Source organism: Cajanus cajan, chromosome 4, assembly GCF_000230855.2.
Source record: "Cajanus cajan strain Asha chromosome 4, NIPB_CcT2T_4, whole genome shotgun sequence".
NCBI classification, from domain to species: domain Eukaryota; kingdom Viridiplantae; phylum Streptophyta; class Magnoliopsida; order Fabales; family Fabaceae; genus Cajanus; species Cajanus cajan.
This window is the reverse complement of record NC_138520.1, coordinates 78,855,270-78,871,962: the sequence shown is the minus strand read 5'-3', so window position 1 is coordinate 78,871,962 and position 16,693 is coordinate 78,855,270. Positions and strand designations below refer to the sequence as shown.

Genomic DNA, 16,693 nt, shown 5'->3' with positions numbered 1-16,693 from the left:
TTAATAAAGAGATTTTATAATCTGTCAACATTCGCACTCAAATTTGATATATAAAAAAAATATCAATTTAAATTTGAACATAATATCAATCAAATTTTAAGAAAATAATTCTTACGCGAATGCTATTAAAAAAAAATCGTATATTAATCATATAATATAACAACAATGATTTTGACAAAAAAAACAAAAAAAATCCCACTTCTGGTGGTACTCAAAGGATCAAACACAATATTATTTTTTCCACTTCCGGTGAGAAAAATATTCTTTTATTTCATTGTTGCACAATTAACTCACTTCTGGTGAGAAAATATTCCTTTATTGCATTTTTGCACAATTAACTCACTTCTGGTGAGAAAAATATTTCTTTATTGCATTGTTGCACAATTAACTCACTTCTGGTGAGAAAATATTCCTTTATTTCATTTTTGCACAATTAACTCACTTCCGTTGAGAAAATTAAAAATTCAAAAAATTTCTACATTTGACAATGTCTTCAGGATCATTGCAAAATTGTTACATATACAAATTTATAACATTCACAGAAAATTATACAATTTCACAAAAATTCTCTTTAATAAAAATTCAATTTTTAATCGATCTCTTTATCCGTATAATCAATTAAACCAAATTGAAGCAAAAAAAAAGACCAACGCATTCAAATACACGTATTATCAATGAAGAGAGAAAAAAAATTGTAACAATACACTTTAGAACCCCATAACCTAATAACAACGGCGACTCTGATACCACTTGTTGGGATAAATTTCTTAAGCCAAATAGAAATTTTTCATGAATCAATATTAAGAACCTTTGTCTCAGATTACAGAGTTAATGATAATAATACGTACCTGTATCCATTGACGTTGATCAAAAGGTTGCAGCGGAATAGTCTTTTGGTACAATGATCTTCCTTAGCCAAATCACTGGATTCCTTGATGGGACTTGATGTTACTCTTCTGATGGGGAGACAAAGAGACGTGTGTTTCTAATTTGACATATTGGGGACCATGACCATCTTTATGATTTTAAACCTATTAGGGTTCCCATTAACCCCTAACGGGCCAAATCTGGTTTCCACTTATTTAGGCCCATATCAGTTTTTTCTGTTGGCAGTCTAAAGGCTCACTAAAATTAGATCACTTTTATTGAGCCCAACCAAATGTAAATAACTAATATAAATACTACAAATAATATATATAACCCACAATAATTATTAGAAATAAAATTTCTAACATGTTAATCTCACTATTTTAATCATTTGTATTAAATTTCGAATGGGAAACTAAGATTCACTCAATATGTGCATAAATATAACATCAAATAAAGCACCTAATTTTTCTAAATACTAAATTACTAGGTAGACATTAATTATATCACAAATTATTAATAAAATACAAATATATAACATATATATACAAGGGGTCTAATTTTCTAAGTTGGGTACCTAATTTGTCTATATAAAGCAATGGTGAGTCAAAAAAGAAATTATAAAGGTGCACACTTTGGAATAGGCCGTTCCTAAACTGGAACAGGCCGTTCTGGAATCTGAAAAATGCCTAAAACTTTAGTCTGGAATGGCCCTAGAACGGCCCGTTCTACTTGCAAAACGGGCTATTTTGTTTGCAGAACGGGCCGTTCTGCATGCAACACGGGCCGTTTTGCAAGTAGAACGGGTCGTTCCAGACTCAAAATTCGCCCAACAACAACGAAATAAGAGACATGAGAAGAGAATGTTACCTTGTTATTGTATTCTTCCAAGAAAATGAGAAGCTGCACACTTTAGATGAGAGCCCGAGAGAGTAAAGAGAATAATATATGCACTATTGAAGCCAAATATTAGAGAATGGAGCTAGGAAGAGAATGAGAGTGTAGAGCGTAGATTAAGTCTCTGATGCTACTTTTAAAATCGGCTCTTCAATAGTCGATTTTAAAATTGGCTATTTAAGAACCGATTTTAAAAACTACATACAAAATCGGTTCTTCAAAAGTCTATTTTAAAAGTGGCACTTTTAAAATCGGTTATTCAAGAGCCGATTTTAAAAGTAGTGCCATTATTTATAAAATTGCCACCGCGTCACTTTTAAAATCGGCTACCTTATGATCGATTTTAAAACCTCAATTTTAAAAGTCATTTTTGTACTAATACATCCTAATTATGTTGGTCAGGGGTGAGGGAAGAGGAGAACATGACGTGTTGGGAAGTAGGGAAGTTAGTGTGTCGTGAATAGGGGAAGAGGAAAGGAGTGATGCAAGGGGACATGCACGAGGGAGTGGGAGACAAAGGAAAGTGGTGCAAGGGGACTTAGGGGAGGGGAGGGGGGGGGGGTGTTGTGAGGAGGTGTGTTGCTACTATGATTTTTCTTTTTTTTCCCTATAGTTCAACATTGTTAATGTGTAACCGATGTAGAAAGTTTACGCTCACGTAAAATGCATCTTTTAATCTATGTAAACGGCCTTTTATACATATGATATATAGTTGGTACATAACCTAACCTATTAAGCATGCAATCACAATTTGATTTCTATATATGTACTACCCGACCTATTTGTAGTTTAGGGTCTGTATATACATCCTTTCACTTCAATGAAATTATAAATAAATATCTTGATTTTTGTATCTTGCTCCCTACTTTTATATTTTTTAATCCATTCCTTGTCAAATTTTATATTTTTAGTTGTAGGATATATAACTTATTTAATTAGATATATTAAAAACTTATTATCTTAATGCTTTTTGTCTTTATTTTCACATATATTTTTATATATTATTAATTTTATTTTCTTATAAAATAATTTGTATTTGATCCACCACGTAGAACATGATATAGTGGGAGAGGTTATTCTCTAAATAAAATTTTGGTATAAATTAATTAATCTGTGATGAAATTATTATATTAATATCATCAATAATAACATCATATGTGCATAAATTAGTTCAATTGGAGTGACTAAATACATAAAATATTATTAAAATGATATTTTTTTTTTCCTTGCCATGTTAAATTTGTATACATTAGAGAATAATTATTTTATAAATGCGCAATTTTGAAAATATTTAATATACAGAGTTACATGTTAGGTAAATTTAAATGCAGTGTTAGTTAAAATAAAGTAAAACAAGCTTACACATGTTTCGTATACTAGAGCAACTTAATTTAGAAGAGTAATTCTGATAGGACTACACTAAGATACATGTATATGAAAAAAAAGTAACTATCCCACAAACCAAAATTTTGTTTATAAAGTAAGAAGAATAATAAAATTTTGTTACTATCCCATATTATTATTTTAATATTTATGTGCATCTCAGGGGTGTAGTTTGTAATTTTTATTACCCATTCCATTAACTTTCCCACACCATTTTGCCGGATCCAGGCAAGTCCCTGAACGTTCACCAGACCGTTACCCACACAGTCACCGCGGTGCAGCGAAGAAGAGAAGTTGGATTTACATGGCGAAGAATTACATAGCGGCGACGGCGCCGCTGTCACGGTGCGGCGTCCTCGTTGCGCAACTCGAATCCATAGTCGCCTCTGCCGTTCACAAATCTCCGGAGCCACTCCTCTGCTTCGATCTCCTCTCCGATCTCATCACCGCCATCGACGAGGACACCAAGGTCTCTCCCTCTCTCAACCTTCCTTCGCATTGCACTCGATTCATTTTTTCCGCATTTTTTTCGTTTGTTCGATATTTGATTTGATCCCGGATGCCGCTGATTTACTTGTGTTACTCTCTTTCTTTGGATTTGTTCGCGTTTTTCTTTTCTCGAATTTTCTTTCTAGTAGATTAAGTTTGAGATTTAGAATTCAGAATGATATACATTTGCTTTCTCAGTTCGAATAAACCGTTGCTGCTTTAGTAGATTAAGTTTGAGATTCAGAATTTAGAGTGATATACATTGCTTGCGTCAGTTAGGATAAACCGTTGTTGCTTTGCTTCTATCTTCTCACGCTATCATGCTGTGATGAGCTAACTAAGCTATAATTTCAAATTCAATGCATGCTGAATAGAGCACTCAAGATTTGAATTAGTAACCTAAGACTAAGACTAAGATAAGAAGGCACTTATTGCCTTTTCAGAACATGTGTATAAACTGGAGCTCCATAACTAGCGGGAGGTTCAATGTCATTTTATTAATTTTTGGCAATTTTATTTTAGCCTGAAATTCTTTCAGTGGTGATTCTCAACATCTGATGTCATAGAATATGATTTCCAGGAGAGTATTTTATTTTGTCAAAGGAGATGTGAGGATGCTTTATATTCCCTGCTTGTTTTTGGTGCACGACGGCCTGTGCGTCACTTGGCATCGGTAGCGATGGCAAAGATCATATCTAAGGGAGATTCAATATCAATTTACTCTAGAGCGAGCAGCCTTCAGGGATTTCTTTCTGATGGGAAGAGGAGTGAACCTCAGAAAATTGCAGGTTTGTCATGATTAAAGATATCTTGAAGTTTTAGATGGATATTAAATTTTTGCAATGCTTGTGATTGATTGTTCCGAGTTCTGATAGATGTAGAAGAATCTTATATGAAGGCTAGTGATTTTGTCTCTATTATTATGATATTTTCCTTCTCCACGTTTCCAGATAAACTTATAATGACAATATAAAACTCGTGTACTTACATTGTTGTGTCCTTTGAAGCAGTCATGTGCACAAAAATGAAAGGGAAGCCATAAACATAATTCTATTCCACAACAAATTTAGGGGCAAAGACACGCCCTTGAAGATGCAATCATTCTACTTCAATTACACTAACTAAAGGGCTATATAAAGCTTACAATGATAAACTGTTGGAAATAAAAGAGAAAGAATAAAATTATGGGGAAGACGAGACATTTCCAAAATAGATAAAAATAAGGAGCACAAGGAAGAAAAATGTTCACATGCATTCATCTTTTCCCATACCCCTAATTAAGCCTTAGGATTTCTTTTGTGGTAAGTAAAAAAGAAAGAATATGAAATGTAGCAAGTCTATTTGCAAAATAATAAAGGAAACTCCTTGTTTTTATTTTTGATTTATGCTGGATCTTCTCAAATCTGGATTGTAACTTGGAAGAACTACTCTAAATGTATATTCTTTTTACCCAAATAAAATATTATTGAGGGACGGGGAAAATACAAGTAAGAAAGGTGATAAGTGTCTTCCCTAGAGCAAACAATATTTAAACATGTGGCCACTAAGTTACAAGGCTATAACCTTTCAATTGCCCCAAGTAAAACGAGAGTTTTTTGTGTGCCGAATTCCATGAAATGAAACAAGTGGAGTGCCTCACAACAAGGCACTAAAACAAGCTTATTGCAAAGGAAGTCAAATGGTAAGGAGTTTATGGACTGAATCAAATCTCTAAGCATAAGTGTCTATTACTTTTGTTTTGTAGGTATTTTTTGGATTGCTGTTGGCATCACATGACTCTTACATGCTATAGTTTTGTTAAATTTCGCATTGCATGTTTTTTCGGGAGTGTATTGGTTTTCTTCTTTTTGCTTGCATTTAATTATTCAGTTCCTGTCACTTTTCTTTTGTTTTTACTTCACTAATTTTTCTGAACATAACTTTATAGGTGCTGCACAATGCTTGGGAGAATTGTATAAGCACTTTGGCAGAAGAATCACTTCAGGTTTACTTGAAACAACAATCATAGCAACTAAACTTATGAAATTCAATGAGGTATTTCCTTACAACTTGTATGTTTGTATGTTTAAATTTAAATTACTAATAACTAAATCAAATGAAAAACTCACAGAAAATTTTCTCTTGGTTGGTGGTGTTGGTTTATGCCTGCCTGCTTTCTTTTGCCCTAGAACTATAAATTTGTAATCCTTTCTTTTTTTATTACTACTTTCTTATGATTCTTTTGCTGCTCCTATTTACATTGAAATATTTGTTATTTGTCTTATTTTTAGTATATATTGAAATGTCCGTAAACCAACTGTTGAGTGAAAGGATACAATGTTATTGGACAGTAACCATTAAAAAGTTTGGCACTGGGTTGCAGGGAATGTGTTTAACATCACCAGAGGATCTTATCAAACTAGTTAGATGTGAGGTCACCTGTATATGATCATGTAAATAATTGTTGAATAAGATTAAGAAAATGAAAAGAGGAAAAAATATAAAAGATAGGTCTCTGGTGACATCTTGCACGGACGGATGTGGTCATATGGCAGATGTATGGAATGAAGGGGTTGATCACATCATAGAAAGTGAATAAAATGGTTATTGGAGTTGGCAGGTGCTTTAGGAAAGAATGATGGAAGGTTTAGATAATGCAATTCCCAAGTCTTGTAATATTTTCAGCATACTACTATTTAAGAATGTAATTTTTTAGTCTGATAAATTAATCAATTTCATTAAACAGTCAAATTCATTATAAATGGAACTTGAGCTTTTCTTAGTTGACTTACCTTTCTCTCTCTTTTGTTTCATTTTCTTGTTTCTTTTATTAAGATATTTTGTATTCATCTACTTTATTCAATTGGGTCAGCCTAGTGGTGAGAGGGGGGTTGGAGTGGTATGCACGTGGTCTTAGGTTCAAACACTGGTGTTGTCAATGTAAATCTAATGGATAAAAAAAATCTACTGTTCAATTGTGCTGTTCCACAACCCAGAAAAGAATGACAATTAAAAAATAAAAGGGGTGTCTTTGGAAGATCTTCTGAGAGATTGGCAGGCCCCTGCTGAATGCTACATGTTCTTGTGTTTTTCTTTCTTGGTTTGGTCTTCTGAGGATATCGTATCTTCTTGCATTTGTATCTCCCTCCTTTCTTTCTTCCTAATTTTTTTGTTTATGAAAAATGTTAATTAGGGAAACCTTAGGAAATTTAATATGAATAATTGCATCGACTAACTTGAGAGAAGTCTAAATTATCCTATAGTTCTTTCTTTCCTAAACTTACAGTAGTTCAATGTTTCATTGGTGTCTGGGAGGGTCTATAAATTGGCAAAGGGCCTTTATTTGTTTACTTTTTCATCTCTTGCATTTGTCATTTCTGTGTCATTTGTCAATTAAACAAAGGCACCTATTCTATTATACCTACATGTACTCTCTTTTGAAGAATTTATTACTCAAACATTAGGAGTTTGTAAGACAAGAAGCATTATATATGCTTCAGAATGCCTTAGAAGGCTCTGGTGGTAGTGCTGCTTCAACAGCATATTCAGAGGCATTCCGTCTCATAATGAGATCTGCCACCGGGGATAAGTCGTTTGCTGTGAGAATAGCTGCTGCAAGATGTTTGAAGGCATTTGCTTGCATCGGAGGTCCAGGCTTAGGTGTGGCAGAACTTGACAATTCATCCTCTTACTGTGTCAAGGCAGGTATTTTTGTCTCAATTCATCTCTTTCACCTATAATATGCCAATTGTTTGGTGCAAAATCATAGTATTCTATACATTTCTTTGTCACTGCTACTTCTGATAGGCACTTGAAGATCCTGTTTCATCTGTTCGAGATGCCTTTGCTGAAACTTTGGGTTCCTTACTTGCTCTTGGAATGAATCCTGAAGCACAGGTTTCTATATATTGTTTTTGTCTGGTTTTTCCTTGATTTTTGCATCATTCATAATTTCCCCCACCAAATCTTAATAGGTTCAACCAAGGGGAAAAAATCCTTTACCTCCAGGGAAAAAACAAGAAGGTGGATTGCAGAAGCATTTGATTTTGGCCTTCACAAAAGGTTTGATGCTCTGTTTAGATCACTATTTTTGTTTGCCAAGAAAGATGGTGGGAAAGTAGCATATTTTTATTTAGTGTTTTGGCTTAACTTTTTTATTTTTTATTTTTTATTTTTAGCTTTTCTTTCTTTAAAAGGAGAGGTTGAGCCAAACACTCATGGAGAAAACAGCTCTTGAAAAATTAAGGAGCTTAATTATTAATTTTTATAAAAGAAAAAGGGGGAGCATAACTTTTAAAAATAAGCTACATACCTTAGGCTTCCTTTGTCTCTCTCATCCTTAACTAATTGATGTTAGACAACAAAACAAATTTTGGTTTAAATGGAGCATTTAAGCTAACTCTTCGAAGCAACTTTTACTATATTTTAAAAACTCTTATTTTGATCTTTAACTTTAATGTAACTTTTAAGCCAAAAAAAAAGCTGGGCCAAATATTACTTCGCACCCCTCCCCTCCCCATACATAAAAGCCCTACTCAAGTTCAGGGCTTAGGGCAATAAATACCATATTTTTTTGTTTCTGGTCACTATTAGTTGTGGAGGCTTTGGATTCTTATATTGCTACTTATGCTGTTGAATTTTTCAGTGACAGATCACTGTTAGGTTTGCCACTGTATTGGTGCTACCTATTCACTCTATTGTTATAGAGCGCTTTGCAAGCTAACTCCTCTACATTACTTTAGAGTTTGTTTAAATCTCTTCTCTGTTACTGCTTTGCTGTAACAGAATTGTCTGTCTATATTTAGCTGAAGCTTGTACACAAAGTTAACTGAATCTACATTTTCACGTTTTTAGGTCTACAACTCTTGAGATGACTCTCTGTTCACTCTTTGCTTCACTTTCTCTTATTGTCCCACACTTCTACCATTGTCTTCCATTTTCATTCATTTCTAAAATATATAATGAAATGCGATTGAATGCTGGTGTTTCTATTTGATCATTGGAGATCAAATGAATGATTGCAAGTGAGTTATAGGATGATAGGCAGCAATATTTAGAAAATGGGTTATGCTCGTCAGCCAGCCAATTGGGCCTTGCTCATTCTGATAGCAATGCTAGTCTACATGGAGGGGGTGAATGAATATTGTTTTTACTGTTTGTTATCAGTAAAAAATTCTGTTCAACATGGAACACAAATTTGTTTCAAATGGGCTGCAGATTGTTTTGTTTTTATTTTCACACATCGTCTGTATTTCAATTCAGTATGCTTTTTCTTTGTATGTGCTGATTAAATTTATACCCTGCTTACATCTCTATAAAGAAAAAATGATTGTCTTTTGATTGAGATTTATAATTAACAGAAGGTGACAAGCCCAAAGTAAAGAATGGAGTTCATGTCTTGCTTAGATACTACTCTAAATTCATCTAAAAATTACAAATTTACAATTGTCTCATTTTCTTGTTAAGACTTCCATTTATGCTGTAGATTCTTTGTGGGCTTGTAATGATTTTTATTATTTCCATTTCAGCAAGTGGAGTGAAGTCTAGGGATGTTCGGGTTGGCTTAACTCTAGCTTGGGTATTTTTCTTACAGGTGAATCACATTTCTTTGATAGATGTTCAGCTTACAGTTTATTTAGAGGCATTTTTCTTGTGGATATTTGTAGATTGGATAGCATTGTTATTTTATTTTGTTAGAACATAGAACCCTGTATTGTTTTCTGTTTTATTAATGGGGATACTTATCCTTCTTTTGTTTTGTGTTTTAGCCGTTAATGAATTCTTTTACTCTTAATGAAACATTGTCATTTTACTTTGACTTCATTTCTTAATTTTGGCTAGTTACTTTTTAATTATTTTTTCTTGGGAACACTGACACTGACCTCTTTTAATCCTTTTAAATAGTTTAGTTATGGTATAATGGTATTTACTTTTTGAAACCATTTTTTTTCTATCCCTGGTGAATTGTTTTTATCCAGACACTTCAAGCCACTACCTTCTACTTATTAAGGTTGGGAGTATATGTGCACATTTATTACCGTTATTATAGACCAATATAAATTGGCTCTATATAAACCTGTCTTGTATTCTTTTTTAGTTAGTTAATGAAAAACATATTTTGCCTATTGTAAACTTTCTCTCATCTTCTCTATTCCACTCTCTCTCTCTCTCTCACACACACACACAATTCTATTAGGGAGACATGTGGAATATGAATTGAAGTTGAAATTTCATGGAAGTGTTTTTATTTTGCTGGGGTTTGGTGTATTTTGATGTTTCATTTTTATATTTTATGGTTGTGAAGAAGTTTATTGATTTATTTACCATTATGTATTTGTAAATTGTTCCCCTTAGTAGTTCTGTAGCTTCTAAGCCAGTTATTGATAACAAGAAAATCGAAATGCATTTACTTGTTCAGACTGTCAATACTATTCTCTGGTAATTTCTTTCTTGCAGGTCATTCGTATAAAATATCTGCTTCCTGATAGTGAGCTTCAACATTTTGCATTGCAAGTTATGGAAATGCTCCGTGCTGAAACTTCTGTTGATGCTCATGCCTTGGTATTTTTTTTTTCAATCAAATATTCTTTTTCTTTGACTTTTTGCTTTCAGTTTATTTTCAGATGTGCATTTATTAAGATAGACTGGTGGAAATAGGAGAGGAGAAATAAAATAGTGCTATTTTTTAAAGTTAATTTATTTTGTTAATTTTATATTTTGGCAGTTGGGCTCTGTTTGTAGGAATTTAGTTGAAGTACAGATATCTGTATTTATGTAGATTGCAATAGCTTGTGGAGGAAGCTATGCTGGCTATACTACAGCCCTTCTAAGTAACAGCTCAGCATAACTGACTGCAGTTAATTAGCTACAACAGATAATAGACTATGTGCAATTACAAGGATAAGATTATAGATGTAACGCTAACATATACACTATCACTGTCTAATGTCTCTGAAAAAGAATTAATTATGAACAAAAGGTGGATTCATCTCTGTGAAACATATTCGTCATTAGCCCATGTAGAAGAACTTTAAAACAAAATGATAGAGTTAGGAACACATCTTGGATTTACTTGCCATTCAAATTCTTATGGAACTGAAATTTCACTGAAATTTGGATGCCATTAGGAGTCAAACATTGGAAAGGGTTGGATGATGCCAAAAAGAAACTTAGAAATTCAAGTAAAAGTTAAATATTGGCTTCTGCTAACAAGGCCTCCTAGATTTGAATGTTTGAGCTATTCTAAACTGTGTCTGACTGAATAAAGATAGGAATACACTTGTGAAATGAGTTTCTGAGGACTTGCAAAATCCTTGACCTACACGATTTTAGATTTTGGGACAGGAAAAAAGGGAAATTTTGGTGCGTTTCTGCTCTTTCTCCAGACACTGTGCATGTGGTTAGATCAAACTGCTAGAATTTTCAGCCAATGATTTCCTTAAATGTATTGTCTTTGAGATAGAATAGTTTTTCTTGCCTCAATTGTGATACTTTCAATTGATTTCAAATTTGGGTTTTCCTTGGTGCAACTGGTTTGTGAACTATCCATTTGCTTCTTTGTTATAAACTAGGTTGGGTTTATTAGAGAATAGAATAGGATAATAAATACTTTTATTTCTTGCCTTATTTACGTGTATTCAAATATATTTTCTGATTGTATTTTAGCTTATACCTTTAGGTTAGTTAGTTAGTCTAACTGACTTACTAACTCTTGAGTTAGTTAAGTCCGTTAGGTATATATGCAGATACACTTCTCTTGTATCATTATCGAATTCATTAATCAATATTTTCTTCTAAGAATTGCTTCTCTCATATGGTATCATCGTGAGCACGGTTCGTTTCCGTTTCTCCGCCCATACTTCCGTCGTATCTGACCCTCGCGCTGCCCACATTGCTGTTGCTCGTGCGATCTTTCTTGCGCGCAATTCCCTTGCTGCTGCTCGCGCGATTGACGCGCCTCTTCCTTGCTGTTCTTGCGTGTTCTTCGCGCCTCACTTTTGCTGTTTCTTGCGCGTTCGTTGCGCCCTTGCTGTTGTGCAAACCCTTACCTACACTGATCCAATGGCTTCTTCCGCTTTGCTCTCTGATCATTCCGTTTCGCACACCTTCTCTCAGTCTGTCACGTGCAAATTGGATGACTGAAATTTCATGACCTGGCAGCAACAGGTCACTGCTGTGATTCGCGCTCATGACCTCGAACGCTTTGTTGTCAATCCAAAAATTCCACTCAAGTTCTTGACTGCTGAAGATCGTGACTCCAACACCATCAACCCTGAGTATACTGTCTGGGACCGCAAAGATTCTTTACTCTTTTCTTGGCTGCTCTCGACCCTTTCCGAGTCCATTCAGGCTCGCGTCGTTTCTTGTTGGCACTCTTATCAGATTTGGGACCTTGTCTTCCAGCATTTACTCTCTCACCAAAGTCAAGGCTGCCCAACTGCGTCTTGAACTTCGCACGATCAAGAAAGGGACCCGATCGTGCTCTGAATATCTCCTTCACATCAGTACCATTATTGAAATGCTTGCTTCAATTGGTAGTCCTGTTTCATCCCGTGAGCATGCCGAATGCATCATTGGTGGCCTTCCTCCTGAATATGACTCGTTAATCTCCACTGTCACCGCCTTTGCTAGCAGGGATGACACCTTCTCTCCTGCAGAACTTGAGAATGTCATTCTTGCTCAAGAAGCTCGTCTTGACCAGGCAAAAATTGCTGTCCTTCAAGAACCCGCCACAATTAACCTAGCCCAAACCGTTCCTGTTCCTCAAGTGCCCCCCAATGCCAATCTAGCCTTCCAACAACCCCAGCTGTCTCATCCCCAAACTAATACGTTCCAGAATTTTCCTACTCAGACCAGAGAAGGTGGTCGCGGTCGTCGTGGTGGTCGAAATCGTGGTTCTCAGGTTCAATGCCAAATTTGTCACAAACGTGGTCATGAAGCCTCCACGTGTTATCAGCGGTTTACTCCAATGCTTGCTCCTTATCCTACCTTTGGCTCTAGTCCTGTTTATCCTCCTCGTCCTGGTGCTGCTCCACAGTTTGGCACCACAAATATGCTTGGTTTCTCTAGTCAAGCCTCGCTGCCTCCCTACACCATGGGTGGCCCCTTTGGGTCTACTTCCTATATGCCACCACCTGGTTTTATTCTTCCTACTCAGCAAGGCTATTCTGGTGCTTCCTCCTCTGCTCCAAGAGCCGTGCCAACTCTGAATACTGCCACAGCTTGGATCCCTGACTCTGGTGCGTCCCATCATGCCACCCCGGATCCTCAACATCTGCTTCAAAGTGCTCAGTTCACTGGAACCGAGCATATTGCCATGGCCAATGGTCAAGGTACCTCTATTACTGCAATTGGCTCTAATGTGTTTCGGTCCCCACTTAAACCTTCCACTGTTCTCTGTCTTAAAAATCTCTTACTTGTCCCTACTTTAACGAAAAACCTGATTAGTGTCTCTAAATTTGCCAAAGATAACAATGTCTATTTTGTATTCTACCCTCATTCATGCTTTGTCAAATCACAGGATTTGAACGAGACTCTTCTTGAGGGCAAGCTTGGTGAAGATGGTCTCTATCATTTTCATCCAGTTTTTGCAAAGACTAGTTCCAACTCTGACGACAATTTCAAGCAACTTACTTTTCTTAATTCTGCACCTTGTATATTTGTTTTTGAACAGTGTGAAAATGTTGTTTCCAATACTTACAAACAGTGGCATTTAAGATTAGGGCATCCCCATCATGTTGCACTAATCAAAGCTCTACAATTGTGTAACATTCGCATTCCTCACATTAATAAAACTTCCAATTTTTGTGATTCATGTTGTGTGGCTAAATCTCATAAACTTCCTTCTAAAACGTCCACTACTGTTTACTCCAAACCCCTTGAACTTGTTTTTCTTGATGTTTGGGGACCTGCATCATTAGATTCCAGTTGCGGTTACTTGTATTTTTTGACGTGTGTTGATGCATGTACTAGATATGTATGGATTTATCTTCTTCACCGAAAGTCAGATGTTCTCTCTCACTTTCTTAACTTCAAGGCACTTGCGGAAAAACAATTTCAAACTCCACTCAAGGCTGTTCAAACCGATGGTGGGGGTGAGTTTCGTCCCTTAATCCCGTTTTTACAAAAAGAAGGCATCGTTCATCGACTTACCTGTCCATACACTCATCATCAAAATGGCATGGTTGAAAGGCGTCATCGGCATATTATTGAATTGGGACTGGCTATGCTTCATCATGCTTCGCTACCCCTCAAATTATGGGATCATGCTTTCCTAACTGCTGTCTATCTCATTAACAGGCTCCCTTCCTCCTCAATTGATCATCATTCACCCTACCAACTAATTCACCACAAACAACCTGATTACCAATTTCTAAAAATTTTTGGCTGTTCATGCTTTCCATTACTTAGACCCTATAATCAGCATAAGATTCAACCCCGGTCAGAGGAGTCTCTCTTCTTGGGCTACTCTCCTACTCACAAAGGCTATAAGTGCTTAAGCAAGTCTGGTCGCATCTACATCAGCAAAGATGTAGTGTTCAATGAAAACAGATTTCCTTACCAGGATCTTTTCGTCTCCAAACCTGTCTCGTCTCCTCCCGCCACCTCTGTGTCCAGCATTCCATCCCTTATCAACCCTCCCACTGTCTCCTCCTCTAACCCTTCTCAACCTGCTCTACTTGAGAGCTCTGCTTCCTCAGATTATGGTTTCTTCCATCCTCAGTCTGCATCTGTTGATCCTCAACCTTCCTCCTCCTTTTCATCACCCAATACCTCTACTGCTCTGGTCCAACTTCTGAACCAGCCAGACCCCTTAACCTTCATCCAATGACCACACGTTCCAAAAATGGTATTGTTCAACCCAGACTCAACCCCACACTTCTTCTCTCCCATATTGTGCCCAAGACCGTCAAAACTACTCTAGCTGACCCTCATTGGCTTGCTGCCATGCAAGCTGAACTCACAGCCCTACATAACAACAACACCTGGACGTTAACTACTCTCCCACCTGGCAGAAAACCCATTGGCTGCAAATGGGTTTTTCGTGTCAAAGAGAATCCTGATGGCTCAATAAATAAATATAAGGCTCGGCTGGTTGCAAAAGGCTTCCATCAGCAACCCGGTTTGGATTTTTCTGAAACTTTTTCTCCTGCTGTAAAACCTGTAACGATTCGCATTGTTCTTTCTCTTGCTGTCTCCTTCCAGTGGCCTCTTCGACAACTTGATATCAATAATGCCTTCCTCAATGGCATGCTTGAGGAGGACATCTATATGTCTCAACCCCCTGGCTTTGTTAACTCTGCCAATAAAAGTCTTGTTTGTAAGTTACACAAATCCCTTTATGGCCTCAAACAGGCTCCTCGCGCATGGTTTGACAAACTCACGTCTGTCCTACTCATGCTTGGATTCAGCAAAAGCAAGTGTGACCCTAGCCTCTTCACTTTCTTCACATCCGATGCAACTGTCTTTATGCTTGTCTATGTTGACGATATCATTCTTACTGGAAATTCCCCTTCCTTGATACAAAAATTTGTCACTCAACTCAATGCTACCTTTTCCCTTAAAGATCTTGGCACTCTGGACTACTTCTTAGGCATTGAAGTTAAATCTCTCTCTCATGGAAAGCTGCTACTCTCTCAAGATAAGTATATTATTGATCTCCTTACTAAGGTCAACATGGAAGATTCAAAAGGCATCTCCACTCCTATGATTGGTGGCCAACAGCTTGCTAAAGGTGGTACTCTATTTGATGATCCTACATTGTACAGGTCCGTAGTTGGTGCATTGCAATATGCCACAATTACACGGCCTGAAATTGCCTTCAGTGTTAATAAGGTAAGTCAGTTCATGTGCTCTCCCATGGAAGAGCATTGGAAAGTTGTCAAACGTATTCTTCGATACCTAAAAGGAACTGTCGGTCATGGACTTGTATTCTCACTTGCACAGCACACGACTCCCTTCAATCTCACTGCTTTCACTGATGCTGATTGGGCGTCTGATCCAAATGACCGAAGATCCACTTCAGCAGCGTGTCTCTATCTTGGTCCTAATCTTGTGCCTTGGTGGTCCAAGAAACAACTACTTGTTGCCAGATCCAGCACTGAAGCTGAATATAGAGCCTTAGCTCAAGCTGTAACTGAAGTTTTGTGGATTCAGTCACTGATGAAGGAATTAAAGGTTCCTTTAAACACTCCCACTGTACTTTGTGACAATCAAAGTACTGTTGCACTCTCACACAACCCTGTCTTACATGCAAGATCCAAGCATATGGAGCTTGATATCTTTTTTGTTCGTGAAAAAGTGCTCAACAAGTCCCTTGTTGTTTCGCATATACCTGCCCAGCATCAGTTTGCAGATGTTCTGACCAAGGCCCTGTCTCCCAAGCGCTTTCGTCTTCTTCTTTCCAAGCTCAATGTTGCTGATCCATCCACTTTGCTTCATCCCCCTTGAGCTTGTAGGGGGTGTATTAGAGAATAGAATAGGATAATAAATACTTTTATTTCTTGCCTTATTTACGTGTATTCAAATATATTTTCTGATTGTATTTTAGCTTATACCTTTAGGTTAGTTAGTTAGTCTAACTGACTTACTAACTCTTGAGTTAGTTAAGTCCGTTAGGTATATATGCAGATACACTTCTCTTGTATCATTATTGAATTCATTAATCAATAATATTTTCTTCTAAGAATTGCTTCTCTCAAAGGGTTGTAATATTTTCTAGATTGGAAACTGTTGAGAAGAGTGCCTTATTTCTTGCTACAGGCATGTGTTCTTTATGTCCTTCGTGTTGCTGTAACAGATCAAATGACTGAACCTACTCAAAGGAGCTTCTTGGTTTTTTTAGGAAAGCAGGTACAGTTTATTTAAAATAAATCAGTAGTTTCCATAAGTTTTTCAAGTTTTGAGTATTTCAGCTTTGATGTCATCTTAATGATGTGTATTGAAACTCTTACCCCCCCAAATCATTTCTTCCCCACTTTTTGGCAAATTATAGCTCCAAGCACCAGAAGCGAGTCCCTCCATGAAAGTGGCAGCCTTACGTACACTGTCATATACTCTAAAGACACTGGGAGAGGTA

The 16,693-nt window shown here is 36.5% G+C and overlaps 1 protein-coding gene across 3 annotated transcripts in view; it reads left to right on the top strand.

Annotated features, from left to right (window-relative positions):
* Positions 1-3,328: 3,328 nt before the first annotated feature.
* The window catches only part of SWEETIE (HEAT repeat-containing protein), a 36,368-nt gene continuing 23,003 nt past the window's right edge, over positions 3,329-16,693 (top strand). Inside the window, exons 1-10 of one of the 3 annotated variants that reach the window (XM_020369067.3) lie at positions 3,329-3,616; positions 4,217-4,424; positions 5,564-5,670; positions 7,080-7,316; positions 7,423-7,512; positions 7,590-7,677; positions 9,144-9,208; positions 10,072-10,176; positions 16,378-16,467; positions 16,610-16,690. In XM_020369067.3, the coding sequence (XP_020224656.2) occupies positions 3,452-3,616; positions 4,217-4,424; positions 5,564-5,670; positions 7,080-7,316; positions 7,423-7,512; positions 7,590-7,677; positions 9,144-9,208; positions 10,072-10,176; positions 16,378-16,467; positions 16,610-16,690 (1,236 nt within the window). In that variant the 5' untranslated portion in view covers positions 3,329-3,451. Of the gene's footprint in view, positions 3,617-4,216; positions 4,425-5,563; positions 5,671-7,079; positions 7,321-7,422; positions 7,513-7,589; positions 7,678-9,143; positions 9,209-10,071; positions 10,177-16,377; positions 16,468-16,609; positions 16,691-16,693 lie in introns of those variants that run through there. The other 2 variants (XM_020369070.3, XM_020369071.3) reach the window with 2 other exon arrangements.